This window comes from Xiphophorus hellerii, chromosome 13, assembly GCF_003331165.1.
Source record: "Xiphophorus hellerii strain 12219 chromosome 13, Xiphophorus_hellerii-4.1, whole genome shotgun sequence".
Lineage (NCBI taxonomy): Eukaryota > Metazoa > Chordata > Actinopteri > Cyprinodontiformes > Poeciliidae > Xiphophorus > Xiphophorus hellerii.
The window spans coordinates 6797109-6817031 of record NC_045684.1 but is presented as its reverse complement, the minus strand read 5'-3'; the positions used below and the strand labels follow the sequence as shown (position 1 = coordinate 6817031).

Genomic DNA, 19923 nt, shown 5'->3' with positions numbered 1-19923 from the left:
CGACAGACTGAAAAGTTTAAAGGGCATTTACGTTTTAGGAAACAAAAAGTAAAAGCAGTAAAGCTGTAATAAACTTCCAACAGACTTAAAAGATGCTGAAAAGTTTTCTGCAGAACGATTTTCTTGAAAAAACAACAAAATCTCTGAATTTTAAGTCAAAGAATTTCTAGAAGAAATGTCTGAGATTCTTAAAACAATCTCAGAAATTTTGTAGTGTCTAATAATTTTTCTTATTATTTGTTTATTTATTTTTATTTTTGGATTTGATTTCTTAATCTGGAACCTGAGTCCGAATTTCCTACCACAAACAAACAAAGGTGGCATAACAACAAAAAGAAAAATCATTCAATCCTTGAAAAAACAAGGATATTTCTGAGCTCCAAAAGTCGAAATGTTGCAAGAAATTACACCAAAATTTTTACATTCATCGCAGAAATTTTCTAAAGAAAAAAAATTAATAAAAATAATTTCTGAGTATAAAAAGTCGAAAATTTTCTTGAAAACATCTTTGAGAATAATCTCAGAAATTTTCTAAGAGAAACAGGGAACATTTTTAGCTTTAAAATGTGTCTAAAAAAGACTAAAATGTGCAAAAAAAATATACTGAGATATTGAGCTTAATCTCAGAAATTTTATCAGAAAAGCAAGGACAGTTTTTGATCCCCAGAAGTCTAGTATTTACAGGAAAATACTCAAAATTGTGAGATTATCTTGAAAATTTCTGAGCTTCAAAAATAAAAATAAAAATCTTAGAAAAATCTCAGAAATTTTAGGATAAATCTCAGAAATTCTCTAGAAAAACTAGGAAATTTCTGAGCTCCAAAAATCAGGAATTTCCTAGCAAAAACTCAGACATTTTGAGGTTAACCCCAGAAATCTAGAAAAAAAAGATAGAAAAAATTCAGGCATTTCGAATTAAATTCAGTTTGAGTTGAGTAATTTCTTTCTACTTTTTAAATTTACTTGAGTAAAAATATGTTGAAGTTGTGCCAGTTTTACTTGTGTACAATTTTTGGTTACTCTACCCACCCTGTGTAAATGTAAAACTTTATTTTCTCCTTCAAAATCATGACAAAATGCTATTTTATTGTAAATAAAGTTGGGGTGGAAGTGACGTTGAACGACTGTTTCGTCACTTCCGTCAGATTCAACATGGAGCCCAGCGGACTAAAGCTAAACTTCTGGGAGAACGGACCAAAGCCCGGGCAGTTTTATTCTTTCCCTGGCACCAGCAGCACCGGGTCCGGAACATCATGCGGCCCGGTTAGACACACACTGTGAGTAGATGTCTGGCTCGGAACCAGAACCTCGTCTCGTAATGTTCGTAGAAGCCGAACACCGGTTCTGGTTTCGGTTTGATCTCCGCTGCTGTGCTGTATCATCATGGAGAAACGGCTGCTGCTAACCAAGGCTAAAACATTTAACAGTTTACCTCAACATTAAGGTTTACGACCTTATTAAAGCAAACAGACACTTGGAGTTATTATATTAATTAAATAATAAAGATTATCAGACATTAGGTAATCTATTTAAATCTGTTTTTAGGCGTTTGATAAATCGTAACCTGTTAGCTAAGCTAGCTTAGACAGCAGATTATTGTTGTTCCCAGATATAAAAAGTAAAATAATTACTTTAAAGACGGTCTGAAGTCTTTAAAGTAATTATTAGAATAATAAAAAGCAAAAAGCTTACGTTTATTATTTTTATTTTTATCCTGACATCCAAGAGTAGTTGAGTAGTACTATTTTACTATTATGGAAATAAAGTAATTATAGGTGGCTATTACTATGCCTGTCACAATTATAAATTTTGCTGAATGATAAATCATCCCAGTAATTATTACAATAAATGATAATATTGTTATTTTGAGACCATTTTCAAGTGATATATTTATAATGGAATAATAATGCAAGTTCACCCTCTTAAAGACTAATAAAATGATTTAGTCATTTAGTAAAGGGCACTAAACACTGGAACCGGAAGATATTTTAAATATCCAAAGTAAAACATGACAACCAAAACCAATTAATGAAACGGAAATATAAACCACTTTGAACGGAAACCATAAATAAAATTGGTTATGATGTACATGTAAACAACATTTTGCTTAAAAATGAAATGATCTCGTTTTAATTGCTTATTGTGACAGGCTTGCCTATTACTGACATATTCTGTGATTAAAATTCAAATCAGTAATTATGTTTTTATTAGCATGAAACCACCCAACTGGGGGTTTGAGAAGGCAAACAAAGAAACACAGAAATATATGTTGCTGTATTTTATATGGTAACAAAAAGTAAGGATAGAAAAGTAGACGTTTAGTAGTTTTGGAAAATCTTTATACATTTTTAGTTTTACTGCACAGAACCTGATCTTTGGGTGCTCCAGCTACGTTACTCATTAGGAATATTTTCACCAGGCAATGATATGCAGATTCTATAGACTTTTACAGTCATGCCTATTATTGGATATTTGTTCTTTCTTTTCGCAGTAACCCGATGGTAACTGGAACATCGGTGCTCGGTGTGAAGTTCACAGGCGGCGTCATCATCGCGGCGGACATGTTGGGTTCTTATGGCTCTCTGGCTCGGTTCAGGAACATTTCCCGCCTCATGAAGGTGACGACCGCTGTCAATAAGAACAAGAAAACAGAAATTTATATAACTGAAAGCTGTCTATAATGTTTTTTAATTGTTTGTTTTTTTAATAGGTGAACGACAACACCATCCTGGGAGCATCAGGGGACTACGCTGACTATCAGTACCTGAAGCAGGTCATTGAACAGATGGTGTAAGTTCCTCATTAACGATTAAAAGCACAACCCGCTTAGAAACCAAACTTTAAGAATCTGTAAATAACTCAAAACATCCCAATATGTTCATGTTTTTGTCATGGTCATTCACATTTACTAAACAGCAACACATTTCTCATTAGGATGACCAAAGAAAACAACAATAAATGAGTTAAGAGACTAATATTTTAATTTCAGGGTGTATATATTAAGATGTCGTGTTATTGCGGCGCAATTTCAAGCTAGGTGGTTTGTGAGTATTTTGTTAAATTGGTTAAGTCTGAAGAAGTTTGAAAAACACCGCTCTGGATCTTACTGACACATTAGTCCTCTAATCTAATCCTGCAAACGTTCTTCAGATGATAGAAGGCCGACTGTGTAACCGTCTTTATGTGGCTTTGAAGGTTCAGGTCTGAGCATTCGAACCTGATCTCTAGTTTCCAGCTGTAATAACTGAACCTGCGCGCTGACTCTGGATCGTTCTGGATGTAAATGTTGTTTCTGCTGTTAGCATCGATGAGGAGCTGCTCGGAGACGGCCACAGCTACAGTCCGAAGGCCATCCACTCCTGGCTGACCAGAGTGATGTACAACCGCCGGAGCAAAATGAATCCTCTGTGGAACACCGTGGTCATCGGAGGTTTCTACAACGGGGAAAGGTGAGCGCTCCACAAAATGTCCTCAAGGTCATTTTTCACTGTACTTTAATAGAAATAAATATTCTTTATTTCCACTCTGTAATCATGTTTTTTATGTATGCAGAAGGTTTACTAATACTAAACACTGGATGTTAAATTATCAAAGGAGTTCAAAATTAAAAAATACTTTATTAATCCCAAAGGGAAATGAAATAAAATTAGTAATAATAATTTTATTACAATAATAATAACTTTATTTAATAAAATTGTTACATTTATAACATTTTATTTTTTTAATTTTTATAAATAAATTATAATTTTGTTTAATTTTACTAAATTTAAAAAAAATGTAATTAATTAGAGTTGTTTTGATAAGCGATAATATCGTTGTTTTGAGACCATTTTAACGTAATGTAATGGTTGAGAACAGATTCTCAAAGATCAATAAACTTTGAATTGTAATGAACATTTAACACTTCAACTGGGAGACATTTTAAATATCCAGAATAAATAAACAAAACAACAAAACCAATAAATAAATTTAATTATGGAGTCTCTGTAAGCAAAATTATCCTTGAATATAAGGGATAATGGAGGCTAAAACACCAGACTGAAGAGTTTTATCATCCAGTTTTTGATAGAAAAATAAAATTATTGTGTTTGTTTTAATTTATCATGTGATTAATTGATTTATTGATATTGTGACAGGCCTTCTAATACTGATTATAGTGACTAAATATGAACCAGCTGCTGCTCTTTCTTGCTCCCGCTGCTTTGTAAAACTTTATTAACTTCCTAAATGTTTCATCTTCTCCAGTTTTCTGGGTTATGTGGACAAGCTGGGCGTTGCTTACGAGGCTCCAACAGTCGCCACCGGGTTTGGAGCGTACCTGGCTCAGGTGAGTCCCCATGTGGAAAGGGAAAACAACTTTTTATGATTTAAATGTTAAAAAAAAATATTTGGGTTCATATGGGATCATCATGAATTCATTCAACCATAACTGTAGGACAAGGCGATGAATCAAATTTAGCTTTCGTTTTTCACCAGTGCATTCCTTCTGTTTCCATGGTAACAAGTGATGTCAGCAAGGCCAGGCTTCTTTTTATTTTGATAGGTCGACTCTATGATAGAGTATTAGGGCCAGGCTACGTTTTTCTTTCTTCAATGATGAGAACAAAGTTGTAATCTTATGAGGAATCCAGGATTCCCAGGCTATGTGATGTGAATCAGGTCTCTGTGGATTGAAAGTGTTTGTTTTTAAATAAAAATTTTATTTGTTGTGCTTCCAGCCTCTGATGAGGGAGGTGGTGGAGAACAAGGCGGACATCAGCAAGCAGGAAGCCCGGGATCTGGTGGAGCGCTGCCTCAAAGTGCTTTACTACAGAGACGCTCGCTCCTACAACAGGGTGAGTTCAGCTCACGTTTCCAATCGGACCCAGAGCCGAAGACAAACACCAACTGAGCTAAACTTTAACCAGGATCTCCCAAAAGCTCCGCCCGCACACCGCCTGTACAAAGCCACAGAATATGGAAAGAAACATAAACTTTTAGAAGGTTCTTATTCACTACTCCATAATTACTACATTCACTTAGCATAGAATCTACTTCATTGACCCCAAAGTGGAAATCACTTTTTAGTTGACAAGCTACTATATTAATATTACAAATATAACCATAAATTATTTCTAAGTTTATAATGCATATAAATAACTGTGATGTAAATAATTTAAATATGACTGAATATAAATAAATAAGTTAAATAAATAAAATAAGAAGCATGCAGATGGAAATGTGTTATATATTAATCTACAAATGAGTCCAGATAAAATTAGAAGATTATTTTAAAAAATACCATTTGATGTTAGATGGCTAAGAATCCTGTGGAGGAAAAAATGTATTGTCAGATAATCTATTATGACTTTGTTACCAGGTATTACATTTTTCTAATGTAATAGTTTATATTAATTGGTTAAAATTTTGTTTTTTGCAGCAGTTCCTTTTGTTTTTTTCTTGCTTGAGGAAATAAGCAGCTTCATGTCAGAAACTAAACACCAGAAACAATGTTTAAATAAATAATTTTAAGGTATATCTTATTAAAAAAAAACAAAAACAGATTGAAAAACAGAAAAAAATTGTGATTGAATTTATTATTATTTTTTTGCTCTTGCATGTTTTTTCTCATGTTCTCTCCATCTTTCTGGGGTTCCTACAGCGCCCCCTGGAGGCCTTCCATTATAAAAAGAGACACTGCTTGTACTGAATGTGGGGATTTAATGTTTTAATGTTTTTATTCCAGCATGAAATTGCCATCGTGACCGAGGAGGGCGTGGAAATCATCGGCCCTCTGTCATCAGAAACCAACTGGGACATTGCTCATTTGGTCAGGTACGTCCAGGTCTCATTGTAGACACAAATCCCTGTTGTTAGACCTTTTCAGGATAACTTCATGATCTTCACAGGGTGAAATTTTACTCCTGCAGTAACTTGTTTTTGTCTGCTTTCTCTTCAGCGGGTTTGAATGAAGACGAGTTGGAGCCGTTTCCCTGCTACATTAGAAATAACCTCCCACCATGCAACCTATCTATCCCAGCTTAGTTTCTTTCTGTTTATGTTCACTTTTGTAAAATGGAAGAATAAATACAATAAATAAAAGAACTATTGCAAATCTCATTTTATTTTATTTACTACCACTTCCTCTAAAAAGACGTGAAATCAACTTTTTTTTAAGGTAAAATAAACACATTTTGTAACAGTTGACTATATATATATTTTTACATCGAATCTAACTCTACTTTTAATCTAGTTATTTGCTTTATGTAAACATTATCTTTATGTAAAGATTTCAGCATTCATTAAATCAACCATTGCAAGAGTTGAATACATGATCAACTTTTTCAAATTGATTTACATCAGATTCAGCAATGAGTCAGGAAATGTTTCCTTGATTGGCATGTTAAATGCAAGTAAATATCAAAACATGTTTAAAATTCCTAAAACTAAACTCCTACCATTTTCACTTGATAAACTTAAGTGAGATATTTTATTTCTCATAAATAGAGGTGATCTTTTACTTCTTGTTTGATTAAAAGCTAATACATCAGTGGAAATAGATCAAAATAAACAGCACCATGTTTTTTCCTACTTATCGTTTATTTATTTAAATAAATTTGAATTTATTGCGATTGAAATTGGAACGTCAGACAAAGAAAACAAAATTTTGTTTTTGTTCTGGAAAACCGATATTGGTACATCTGTTTGATTTGTGTAACATCACTTTATGTTTAAAGACAAAACTGGAATATTGTCCGTAAACTATTTAATTGTTTAATAAATAACCGTTAAAGTAGAAAAGGAACGATATTCATATCTTTGTCTTATCAGGGGACTGTTACTAGGTAGATTTCATAAGATAAATTCATCTCTTTTGTAACTGGGCAGACCAGGACACGTTGTTCAATCAGAAAATTGTCTAACGAAAAACTTTTTCCGCTCAGCCAATGAGATGGTGCCTAATTTGGGTATCCAAGGGGATTTTTGACAGCGGACCAATCGCAATAGACGTTGCCTTTGTAGTCAGGCAGACATAGTACAGTCGTCCAATCACAAAAAAATCTGAAAGGGGATTTTTGCTGTATCTTGCTTCAGGTACTTTCTTTTTCTTTTTTAAAATAAATACTGCAATGTGAGTCACCCAGTAAGCCATACATTAATAGTATATTTAATTACCTATTACCTTGAAGTATTTTAAAATTCTAAATGACGCTCATAAACGTGTTTGGTAGGGCTTTCTTCGCTTGCTAGCTAATGCTAATGACACTATGTAGCTAACTGAGTAGTTAACCGCGTTAGTCGCTTTAATATCCGTGTCTTTTGGATAAAACGTATGTTTATATCCTCTATAGATTCCGGATGTTTGTTAAACGTGTCCTTGATCAACCCAGCTATTAAATGTCTTTGCTTTTGCCAGCATCTGCGATGGATGTGAGTGTTGCCCGCTAGCCAGTTAGCTCCGCAGTAGCATGTACACTTGCGTCTGTGTGTGTTTTGTAGTAAATGGCAGGCACATGACCACCGGCGCTGCGCCCGCTGTAAACACGGCAGTCAGAGCTGACATGGGAGCTCCGGCATTTCCACTAAAACCCGGTGGGCTGCAAGGAGGGGCCGCGGCCGAGGACGGGCTGCGTTTGCTTCTGCTGTTTATGTTCCTTCCGCTCCTGTTGTGATAGTTTAGTTCACTAATACCCTGTCAGCCTGCATGTTCTTTACCCGGCAGCCAGCTGGCCTTTTTTTTATTATTACAGCCGGTCAGAGCGGAACCGGTTTGGATTCTGGGTTTAATGACAGCACGAAGCGATGCTAAAGCGAAGCGAGCGGCTTAATTGTTAAGGATGACAACTGTGTTGGATCAGAAATAAGTGGCTATTTAAACCGATTTTCTTCTGTCACTGAATCCTGGAGCTCAGTTCTGCAGTCTTTGTTTGACAAAAACAATTACAAAAAAAGTTCGGCCCAGATTTACCTGTAGTACACACAATATAGAGAAATATTTAGGTGTTGTGGTGTCACAGCCTGAGTTGTGTTTATTTTTTAGGCCTCCAATCTGCTATTTTGCAATAGACATGTTTGTATTTTAAGCTGGAAGTCCGTGAAAACCTAAACTTTTTTTTTCTTTAAAAATATATTCTTATAATAAAAAAATGAAATAACATTTTCTAATTTATAAGAATTTTTTAAAATTTACTATATAAATGTTTCTTTGTGCTGCACCTTTTGGTGTTTTAGTGTTGGAGTTCAAAGACATTTTAATATTCATAATGGTGATTTTTTTTAAAACACTTTTTAGGTTGTGCAAACTCCTGCTGTCACTTCCATTTATTTATCTACCAATTGATAAATCAATCAGTGAACTGAACTATATGTTGAACAACATATCTTGAACATTTCACAGCAGATACTGCAAATTGTCAGTCAACAAAGCAACATGAAATGAAAAGTAACTGGCACAAAAACACTTACACAAAGACAATACAAATAAAAATGTCTGAAATATTTATTTTTTAACCTAAAAATCTATTTTTAAATTTCATACAAAAAATATACCATTTCTAGAAAAAACAAGAAAAACTTTAAAAAATCTTCGACTTTTGAAACTCCAAAAGTCGAAAATTTGATTCTTCAAACTCAGAATTTCAATGTTTTTACTAGAAACTTTCTGACATTAATTAAAAAATTTCTGAGTGTTTTGTAGCAAATTTTCAACTACTTTTTTCTAGAAAGTTTCTGAGATTTTCATTGTCTTATTTGTATCTACAACGCAGCTTTGTTACTGCGTTGTATGTTTCCGGTCAGTTTCCACATATTGTTGTTTTAATGTGGCAGGTTTTTGTGTTTCAGATGTTGGTTCTCAGCACAGGTTAGTCGGTCCAGATGTCAGAGGACCAGCAGCACCAGCGGGCCGACGCCTCCCACAGGGACAAGTGCGGCCTGGAGCCGGGGGAGGGCGACACAGAGCCCAGCATTTTGCTGCAAAAGCTGAGCAGCAACATCTCGTAAGTCATATTAGACCTTCCTCGAAATGGTCTGATGCTTTTTAAAGTGTTGTTATGTTACTTTTATTATTCTTGTCAATAAGAGAACTAAAAAAAATTGAGTAGTTTAAACTGAAAGTATGAGAAATGTAACTTTTAATGTGAGTTTTAGGCTTGTTTTGCAGAAAATATTTAGAAATAGCAAAATTGATTTCAGAATTTGAACTGGAATATTTAATCTCAAATGTTTTGTTTTATAATTAGAAATATTAAGAGTAATTTGAGCTTTTCTTTTTTTAGCAGCTGCGTGGATTGGAAGTGAATATATTATCATTAAGAAGCAAACAACTCCTTTTAGGTTAAATCAAGTCAAAAAATATAAACATCTGAAAAAACTAATATTAGTTGGTAAAAATTATTACTGATATATATTTAGTATTTTTTCACATAAACTTCTTTCTGTATAACTGAAATTTTAATGACTGGATTTGTTTTTTTCTTGCAGAAAGAACGTTCAGACCAAAGTGGATCAAATCTTGGTAAAAAAAAAAAAAAACACAACATTTTTAATCTTAAATTTAAATGTTGCATCTGCAAAACGTAATGCAGGTTTGTTTTGTTTAACAGCAAGACGTTCAGCGCTTCTCAGACAATGACAAGCTGTTCCTGTACCTCCAGCTGCCCTCGGGGCCCAGCTCCGGAGACAAAACGTGAGAATCGTTTATGAACATTTTAAGTTTAAGTTTATGGCAGATTTAGGCTGATTGCTTAAATGTTGTGTTAAGTAAAATAGATGCATGATACCTGAGACAGGCTGTACCTGCTGTCAGACATTTTAATTATATTTTCACTTCTTTATCTCTAATACGTTATTGTGATTCTTGATATGGGCAATATGGCTTTTGCCCAGGGTGACAGGATCTGCATTAAAAGATGGAAAAAAAACAAAAAAACGTATGCAGCTTTTGTTATTCCAACTAATTGGAATAAATAATTTAAGATACAACTATGTAGTTTTGGTCTATTATGGGTGGCTGTTGTGCAATTTATAAAGTAGATTTTGTGCAGACCTGAATTATTTTTTACTTACAGCTCACAAATGCTCAAATAACCAAATAGGGTTTAAAACACACAAGCTTACAATAAACATTTCTACTTGTTTACATATTTGAAATGTCTGAGATGTTGGGATGGAAAATGTGCTCAAGTATTGATTATAAAAGCAGCAAAAATAGTGTTTGATATGTAAAGTATAGCCAATTAGGTAAAGAAATATTAGTCTTCCCAGTAACAGTTGAAGATATTTTGAATTGTGGCAACTTTCTACAAAGTGCTTCAAATTGGGCCAGAGTGATAAAGTCGAAAGTAGAAAAAAATGACAAAATATTCACTAAAAATGAAAATAATTTAAATATTTCATAGTGAATAAAATGAAAATAAAATAAAGGTTCAGCATTTTTAAAAATTCTACTCAACAATAAATGAACAATAATTAATGAAAAAAGTCTGAAAATGAGTTTTACAGGTTTAACTAATCAAAAAATTTACATAATTGAAGCATCTTTGAGTGATCTAAAAAGTGCTATACAAATTAGATGTATTATTATTATTATAACCATTTTTGGGTTGGTTGCTAGAAAGTATTTCACCAAGTTTTATTAACAGTTGTGTCAGAGTCTGTTTCTAAGTAAAGCTTAAATAAAAGTGCACATTTATGGTTCTTTTTTACTATGAAACTAATATGAATAGTAAAAAAAAACACGTTGTTAATTAAATAAAATAGGTATTTCCATTTTCTGCCTTTGTTTGCAGGCCAACTTTGTACTAGTTTTGAATTATAGTTATGGCCGCAAAACATCATTCCAATGGCCACAAATGGCCCAGGCGCCACACTTTGATCACCCGTGGTTCAAGCTGTTGTTAGTCCAGTTTTCTTCTGATTCTTATCATTATTAATGGATGGTAGATGTATACCTGATGTGTGTGTGACACCCAGTGGTGGCGACCCGAGTTCATTCAACACAGCTGACCAGCTGCACACCTGTAACTGGATCCGGAGTCACCTGGAGGAGCATTCAGACACCTGTCTGCCCAAACAGGATGTCTACGAGACGTACAGGTGGGGAAACACACACAGACAGACACACCCTCATTACAACAACAACAAACACAGAGTAGCTGCGTTTCCATTAACCATAGAGTTAAAAAAGAAATTCGGGTAACACTCGCATCCATCGCAGTTTCTGGTAAAAAGCAAAGACATTTAATAGCTGGGTTGATCAAAAACACTTTTAGCAAACATCCCGAATCTACAGAGGATATAAACATGCATTTGTGCCAAAAGATACGGATATTAAAGCGACTAACGCGGTAAGCTATTCAATTAGCTGCATAGTGTGGTTAGCATTGGCTAGCAAGCGAAGAAAGCCCTACCAAACACGTGTGTGTCATTTTGTGATTTAAAAATAATAGGTAATTAAATAAACTATTAACGGTGACTCGCATTCAGGTATTTTCTTTAAAAAGACAAAAAAAAGTACCTCAATCACTACAGCAAAAATCCTCTTTCAGACTTTTTATGATTGGACGACTGTACTATGTCTGCCTGACTACAAAGGCAAAGTCTATTGCGATTGGTCCGCTGTCAAAAATCCCCTTGTTACCCAAACTAGGCACCATTTCATTGGCTGAGCGCAAAAAAATTTTGTCAGACAATTTTCTGATTGGACAACGTGTCATGATACAAAATAGATGTATTTCTCTTATGAAATCTACCTAGTAACAGCCCGCTGATAAAATAAAGATATGAAACGAACACGAAAACAAGTATTACAGCACTCGTACCAACTGCTCCTTATCGAAATATATTTATTTCATAAATCTGCAATGGAAACACATTTCGAATCACAAGACTCATGTGATAATACTACTGACAGAGACGACAAAGAAGATTACAGGAAGTAGTAGGACGATTATGTTTTTTGGGGTTTTTTTGGACAATGTGCACCACAAAGCATTAAACAGTTCATAAAAACCTTTGTGTCATTCAAAAGTGTTGAATTATTAGCACTTCTGTAAAATCGGCATTTACAAGTTACCCATAATGCCGCATATTGCACTGCTCCCAAGTATAAGACTCAGAAGCCTCCTCTAATGGCTGAGTTATGAATATTTTATGTTACTGTTTATGTCCATCACTGCTGTGATTTTGAATGACTTATTAACATGTGATTTTAACTTTATTTCTTGTTTAATGAAAACCGCAGTAGAAAAATTGTGTTTTTGACATTTGCAGAATATTGACAAAAATTTGCGCATATTTTGTAATGGAATCGCAACCTTTGATGTTCTGATGATGTAATCTGTGTTCTGCAGGAGGTACTGTGAGAACTTGCAGCATCGACCCCTGAGCGCTGCCAACTTTGGGAAGATCATCAGAGACATTTTCCCCAACATCAAGGCGAGGCGACTCGGCGGCAGAGGACAGTCCAAATATCCTTTAAACCGCTGCGTGAAGCAGCCTGACTCTTTCTTTAGGTTTTAATCTGGTATTTTTGAAGATTTTCCACTTACTTTGATTTGATTAAAGATTTCAAAATGTAACAACCAAATTATTTGATTCAGGGGTATTTAAGGAGGGACAAAAATGCGCTGTACAATGGCTGTGCAGGAGGCTGTACTTTTGCTTTTCAAAGATGTACGGTTGTATAATTGCACATTCTGCAGCCATTTTCACATGCCAGTGTAAACATTGAGTTTGGGGGATGAAAAGCAGCAGCTTATTTGTATTTAAAGTGACAGAGGCCCTAATACAGCTCATTCTGAAAGGAGCTCAAAATAGGCAGAACTGATCAGACGAAAATCTCATTATCTAAGAATGATTTTGTGCAAACAATGCAATGAACATGTTTTGTGCAGACCATAGATTTGTACTATCCTGTTCAAGGAAGGATAATAGTTCACGTTTAGCAATAAATCAGTGTATCAGGTTCTGATACAGAGGTAGTGTATCACTCCTCTTTCTCTATGTCAAGCACACATTTAATTTGTGGAAAGTTTCTGAATAAACTGAATAATGGGACGATGCTTTGCCAAATCTCATGAATTTATGCTTGTTATAAAAGTCAGAATTTCCCTGCAGCTGTTTACGAGTGCAGCTGCAAAATGTCTGAATGATGTAATGTTTAAGGTTGAATTTGAGCCCAGAGCTGTCCAGATTATTGATGATATTTTCATCTGCTACAGTTTAAACCCACCATGCTGGTTATATTATGGTAAGATGTAGCACAGGAGTTTTAAACGTGACATATTATGCTTCCTTGGACAGATTAGGATAAGTATAGGTTCTATACAAAATATGTTCATTACATTTTTTGCATAAAATCATTTTTAGATGATGAGATTGTAGTCTGGTTCCTTTCAGAATGAGCTGTTTTAGGGCCTCTTGTCACTTTAAATCCAAATAAGCTGCTGCTGGCCACACTGCCCAACTCAACATTTACACTGTCACGAGAAAATGGCTGCAAACAGATGCTCAATTATACAACTGTACACCTTAGAAAAGCAGAAGTAGAGCCTCCTGTATAACCATCAAGAATGCAGCAAGTGGCTTCTGGATGGTGAGTCAACCTCAAAACATTTGTCTATTGCAGCAGCCATTGTACAGCCGTAAAACCAGCTGACTAAATGTGCTGGAACTCAGTTTGGGTTGCTAGGTAACGACCTGGGCTTGGCTGGGGTTGCTAGGTAATGGCGCAGTGCCTGTAGAATGTGAAAGTAATTTCCGCTATCAGTAATAATGTGTCTATCTGAGGATTCCTCTGGTCATTTTCTTTCATTAGATCCCTCATTGATGACTATATGTTGACGCACTGAGGAGTTACAGTCATTTGAAGTTTGTATATCAGGTGTTGTCCATGTGTGCCATTTGGAGACGCCAAATGGCACACATGGACAATACCTGTACATCCTCAAAAATAAACATGTCCAAAATGACGTTTCTTTTTGTGCTATCTTGATCCGTCTTGAAATCCACAAGCGAAATACTTTATTCTACAGATTTATTGTGTTTTCCAGTCCATACATTCAACACTCAATGTGCATTTACAAGAAATGAAAATGAAAAATCTGGGTGAATCAAAATGTTTCTATTTCTTTTGTGTTACAAACGTAATAGCTACAAACTACTTACAGTTAAAGTATTTTTGACTGCAAAAATAGAAAATTTAGCTTGTCATCTTCATAAAGAGACCAAGCTTTTGCACGTACTTCAAATTGTTCAAGAACAACAGCTGATTTAATTTGGATATGCCTTTTCGGCCATTTTTGGTGATTTTGGTACCGCCAGTTAAGGGGTTACTTCTGAATTTGACCAATTACCAGCTGCTTAGAGCTTAATGTTATCTAATATGTATCATTGCAGCATACATTAGATTGTTAGAGTGAATCAGATGGCTGCAGTTGCTGGTTGAATTCCTTAACCTGTGTGGCTGATACGTACTGTTATAGTGGCATCAGGAGGAAGACGGTTCTGAACATGCCTCTGCTGCCCAACCTGGACTTGAAGAACGACCCGGTACTCACACACTAACTATAAACCAGTAGTACATCTGTAAACCAGTACTACCAATCCTACTCCACCACGTTATTATGTAAACTAGAGCTGGATCTCAATAACTGGTCAAAAATGATACAAAAATGATCTAGAACTACAATTAACGATTATTTTAGTAATCTATTATTCTGTCGATTAAAAGGTTGGCATAAATAATAATATATGAAGCTGATTAAACCAATTAATTGTTTTAATCCTAAAGTAAATTTTATGTAGAAAGATAATAAGAATGGTTACTTAGTGGGTTTATTTATTAATTTAATGTTGTTACATACTTTTTTTTAAGCTTTGTTTTTTATTTAGCCGGCTAAATGGCAAAAAGTCACTTTTGAGCAGAAGCAGTTTTAGCTGTAGTTCTAAAAATGTTTCTTCTTGGAGTCGTGAAGATTTTGTGACTATTGACACATTAAATGTATGTATCTATCTATAAAATAATTGTTAAAATGTTAAAACACAAATTTTAAAAAGTTCAATCTCATGTTTTGAGGTTTTAGGTTCAGGAACTTCGGACAAAAGTAAATAGATAATTGTTACAGTTGATGTTTATTGTTGTCAAATTACCTTTTTAGGACTTAATTTGTCCACCATTTTGGAAAACAATCAGTGTTCTTATTTTAAGGTAATGAATAACTGGTTAATGTATAAATAATCCCAGTTTAACTGATTTCCTGCTCTCTGTGTTGCTCCTGGTCTCCAGTCGGAGCTGACCGAGCTGGTCCAGACCTACAAACAGGAAGTGACAGAGGCGGCCTGCGAGCTGATCTGTGACTGGGCCCAGAAGATCCTGAAGCGATCCTTCGACACGGTGGTAGAGATCGCTCGCTACCTGATCCAGGAGCACATCGTCAACCCTCGCTGCAACCAGGCCAAGCTCGTCACGTCCGCTGCGCTCGCAGGTCTGACCCGTTACGCCATTAGAAACTGGTTTTTGTTTTTGGTAATCTGGACAAACTTGTGTAGGTCAGACTTTTTCCCCAATCATTCCCCCATGTTTCAGATCATCAAACGAATTTTGACACCAGACAAAAATTCATTTAGGCCGGTGGTTTGTAATCTGTTTCTCTTAATAGCTTTGGCAGAAAGTCATTTAAAAAAAAACACCTAACTAATATATTTAAATAAACAGATAATAAATGTTTTGGCATCCTTTTTTTTTTTGATGGAATAATTCCACAAAAAATTCACCAAAGAATGACTCCAAAACAAGCCGTGATATTTTTGTAGGTCTTTTTTCTATAGTCATTGGCTTGGAAACTATTTGCTTTTCTAAAATCAAAAATCAGCTTTATTGGCCAAGATTGTGGCCCAAATAAGAATGAATTCAGTGTCAGACATTAGGTATAAATATTATTTGCTTGATATTTATTTCTTTATTTATTCAGTCATTTTAAAATTACAATACATGTTTATAGTTATATGTATGTCTATATTTTCACATTTTAATTAGATTTTTTTTTACATATAATTTTTTATTGCTTATGGTTATATTTGTATTATTAATATTTATCACCTTGTATGGAGTAGCTTGTCAATTTATAAGCAATTTCCCCTTGGTGATCAATAAAGTCTATTCTATTATATTCTATTCTATAAACTTTAATCCGTTAATCAGGTTTATTTTTACAGCACATTTGAGCAACAAGGCAGTTCAAAGTGCTTTGCATCATAAAAACTGAAAATATAAAACCATTAAACATTACATTTTGTCCAGTGCCATCGTTAAACTCTCGTGGAAATAAAATATTTTTTACAGCATTTTCTATAAATATCAACAGACCATCAAAGATAATGTCTCAATCAAATTCATTGCAAACTTCTTTGCTAGTTCTAAGCTTGTGGCTTGCTTATTGTTGTCATAGCAACTCCATAGCAACCGCCTGCCAAGATGGCCGTCGGTTACAAAGTTCACAGAACTACGTATTCCCTCCAGAAGCTGGAATTAGTGTTTGTGGTGTGGACAGCTGTCTTTTGTTCGTTTATTGAGCAGTTACAATAACAAAGGCAGAACAAATTTATTTGTTAAAAAATTAGTGCTTTCATGTTGTCCAAAAGTTTCGACACAACAGGCAATGAGGTTAACTCTTGATTTATTCCGCAGAAGTGTTTTGTTTCCAATTATAAGGATTTAAACATGTTTTAATGTGAACACTGCAGTGATCATAAAAACTCTTCTTCTGGGGCTATTTGTCATCTTTCTTCTGCTCCTCAGGCGGTCCAGCTAAAACCCATAAAGTCATAAAGAAAACTCCTGTGATGTCTCCAGCTGACGGAGACGGAGCCGCAGACCAGAAGGTTTGTTTCCGACCGATCGCTCTCCTCGTTGAGCTGCGCCTGCTGCCGCTCACCGCTGCTTCCTGTCTGTTTACAGAAGGAACAGGGAGACCTGTGCTCGTCCTCACCCAAGATGTCTTCTGGGGACAAATCCACATCAGCCTTCCCCAAGCCTTCCTCAGCAGACGCCCCGCCTCCTCTTCCTCCTCCTCCTCACTCCTCCTCTACCTCCTCTGCCTCTCTGCAACCAGCAGTGAGTCAACGACCCGACAATTTAATTTTCTAAATGTAGCTGAGATGTAGATAATGAGGCACATAAACAAGTAAAGATCCTACAGTCTGGCCCTAATGTGTGCTAAAATGTACAGAAGGGATTATTGGGGAAAAAAATCCACTTTTAAAAATATTTCCTGTTATTTTTAATTTAAAAGCGAGGAAAAAAATCTATTAAAATCAGAAATAGTAAGAAAAGAATTTAAAATTTCATTTTTCGGTCATATTGCCTCGCTTTAGTGGAAACAGATAGCGCCACATTAAAGCTGCAGTATGTAAGTTTTAAAAATATGTTATTTTTACATATATGTTAAAATTGTCACCATGTTGTAATTGTTTAATATGAGACAGATAATCTATGAGATGATCAACTTTTCCACTTCCTCCTAGAGCAATTTTTACTGTCTGAAGAAATGCATCACTCCCAAAAAAACAGCCAATGAGATCCGGGAGGCAGATGTTAGCGCTGTCAATCAACCTCGTGAACATGTTACAGGAAATCCGGTGGGCATGCTAACTGGCCTTAGCATTCGAGGCAGGCTATGAACCAGCTGTAGCACAGCAGATGGTAAAGGAGAGTGTGTGAACATCAGAGTGATTGACAGCGCTAAGACCCTCCTCCTGTCTCTGATGGCTTGTTTCTGACTGAGTGGTTTATTTCTGCAGTTAGCATTGGGAGAAATGCTAGACGATACAAAACTGTCATCATGATTTTAGCAAATAAGTAAAAACATTTTTCTTTATAAAAATTACATAAACTGTGAAGTTTGTGGTTGAAGTTGACAAGGTGTGGAAAAGGTTCAAAGGGTGTGATTACTTTCTCAAAGCAACGTAGGTCAGTCTGCAGGCAGGATTAAATGTTTTTCAGTGTTTGATGAATCAACATGGCGGCGTGGTTTGACGCGTCTCCATTGGCGCTGCAGGTGGAGGCGTTCATGAAGCAGTTACCCAAAATCCTTCCTCGCAGCACCGTTCCTGACAAGAGCTTCTCCGTCCGCTCCGCTGTGCCCACACCGGCGCCGGCGGACGCCACCGTCGGCGTGCCGTCTGCACATGGAGGCACCGCCACCATCACAGCTCCTGCCAACAGCGGTGGGGTGAAGGTCATCACCATGACGACGCTGCCCCAGCAGCAGGGCAGGACGCTGCCGGTGATGATTCTTCCTCAGAGCTGTTTGTCCTTTGAGGCGGAGAAAGTAGCTCCACCCCCTTCTCTGTCTGCCCAGCAGCACACCGTGGCGGCGCCGACCTCGGTGGTCCAGAAAGCTCGGGGCACCGCCGCCAAGCGACCCCAGGAGGGGGAAGTGCCATCCATCGGTGTCTCAGCCGCTTCCTCTCTCAGCACTTCTCCGGTTAAACGGAAACGTGGCCGGCCGAGGAAACCCAGACCGGAAGATGCGGTTCCGTCCCCATCTCCTCAGCCGCCGCCGCCTCAGCCGCCGATCATCACGCCACTGACCGGCGGCGTCATCCAGAAGGCGACCTCCTCCTTGTCGTCCGCCGCGCAGACGGTGGTGGAGCTGGTGATCCAGGAGCCGCCGGGGCTGGTTCTGGGTCAGCTGCCCGCTATGTCCGACCCGGCCCACCGGCTGGTGGACCCCCGTGGCGTGGTGGTGCAGTGCCAGCCGGGCGGCGCCGCCGACCCGGACAGCCAGGTGAGGCCTGTGCTGCTCTTCCACAGTCCTGGTAACCCCAGCTGGGAGCGGACCCCCATGGTGGAGGTGATCCAGAAGGCCCCAAGGCCGAACAACAACAGCGGTGGCGGCGGCGGGTTCGGCATGGCTCCGTTCCCGCCGCTGCCCGCGCCCACGCTGCATGAGGAGCAAGGCGAGGTGGAGATCACGCTGACGCCGGTGGAGGTTCACGTCAACCCGCCACCTGCCTCCACCTCCTCTGCTGCTCCTGCCTCCTCCCTCTCAATCTCCTCCACCATGGTGGTAAAGATTGAGGAGGAGGAAGTAGACAACAGCCCCTCCCCCCAGAAAGGAGGACATTAGCTTTCATCAACCACCTACTTCTGTATTCACTCAGATTTTACCTCAAGGCTCCCGCCCCCTCCTCCTTCCATCCTTGTCCTGATTGGTGGAAATCCCAGATTGGCTGGAGCACGAAAGCCAATCCAGTAGGATAAATGAAGCCAGGAAGTCTACACTTTTACTGCATGTTTGTTTGTGAGCGACATGTGGTTTACACTGCAAAACCACAAAATCTTACCAAGGATTTTTGGTCTAGTTTCTCAAGCAGATATCTTAAACTTGAAACAAGACAAAACTAACTTACAAGTAAGTTTTCAGCAAGATATAGGAGCTTGCTTTAAGTCAATAATTCCTTAATTTTCATTTTTTTTAAAAGTGCTTGTTCGGGATGTGCTGTGGTGGCGCAGGGGTTAAGCACAACCCACATAAAGAGGCCTTAATCCTCGACGCCGCTGTCGCAGGTTCGATTCCCGGCCTGGCAACCTTTGCCGCATGTCTTCCCCCTTCTCTCATTACCCACTTTCCTGTCAATTAACTATCAAATAAAGGCCACTAGAGCCAATAAAACCTTTAGAAAAAAAGTACTTGTTCCACTGGCAGATTTCTTCACTTGTTTCGAGGCTGGCAATGTACCGTTACCTAGCAACGCCAGCCAAGCCCAGCCTGTCACCTAGCAACCAGTTCTAGTTCCACTAGCATAGCAAGACTTTTTTTCCCTGCGACATTTGTCCCTGTTAAATAAACTAATAAATGAAATGAAATGTTATAACTGCCACTATTACTAGTTGTTTTTCATCAATATTAAATAATTATTGACTTAAAACAAGCAGCA

General features: G+C 37.1%; 2 protein-coding genes across 3 annotated transcripts; both read left to right on the top strand.

Annotated features, from left to right (window-relative positions):
• Window positions 1–1104: 1104 nt before the first annotated feature.
• psmb4 (proteasome 20S subunit beta 4) lies at window positions 1105–6099 on the top strand. Its single transcript, XM_032581186.1, has 8 exons — window positions 1105–1277; window positions 2492–2618; window positions 2711–2790; window positions 3303–3449; window positions 4246–4327; window positions 4719–4835; window positions 5726–5814; window positions 5939–6099. The coding sequence occupies exons 1-8, from the start codon at window positions 1153–1155 to the stop codon at window positions 5949–5951; spliced, it is 780 nt and encodes a 259-aa protein (XP_032437077.1). The 5' UTR covers window positions 1105–1152; the 3' UTR covers window positions 5952–6099.
• Window positions 6100–6996: 897 nt separating this feature from the next.
• rfx5 (regulatory factor X, 5) lies at window positions 6997–19394 on the top strand. Of its 2 annotated transcripts, none has more exons than XM_032581184.1 (11): window positions 6997–7074; window positions 8824–8978; window positions 9463–9496; window positions 9585–9667; window positions 10954–11076; window positions 12333–12449; window positions 14454–14532; window positions 15269–15467; window positions 16781–16863; window positions 16940–17095; window positions 18039–19394. In XM_032581184.1, exons 2-11 carry the CDS (start codon window positions 8857–8859, stop codon window positions 19110–19112), a joined length of 2070 nt encoding a protein of 689 aa, XP_032437075.1. In that variant the 5' UTR covers window positions 6997–7074; window positions 8824–8856; the 3' UTR covers window positions 19113–19394. The 2 variants fall into 2 exon arrangements, with proteins under 2 accessions (XP_032437075.1, XP_032437076.1); XM_032581185.1 differs by lacking the exon at window positions 6997–7074 and adding an exon at window positions 7150–7410.
• Window positions 19395–19923: the final 529 nt, after the last annotated feature.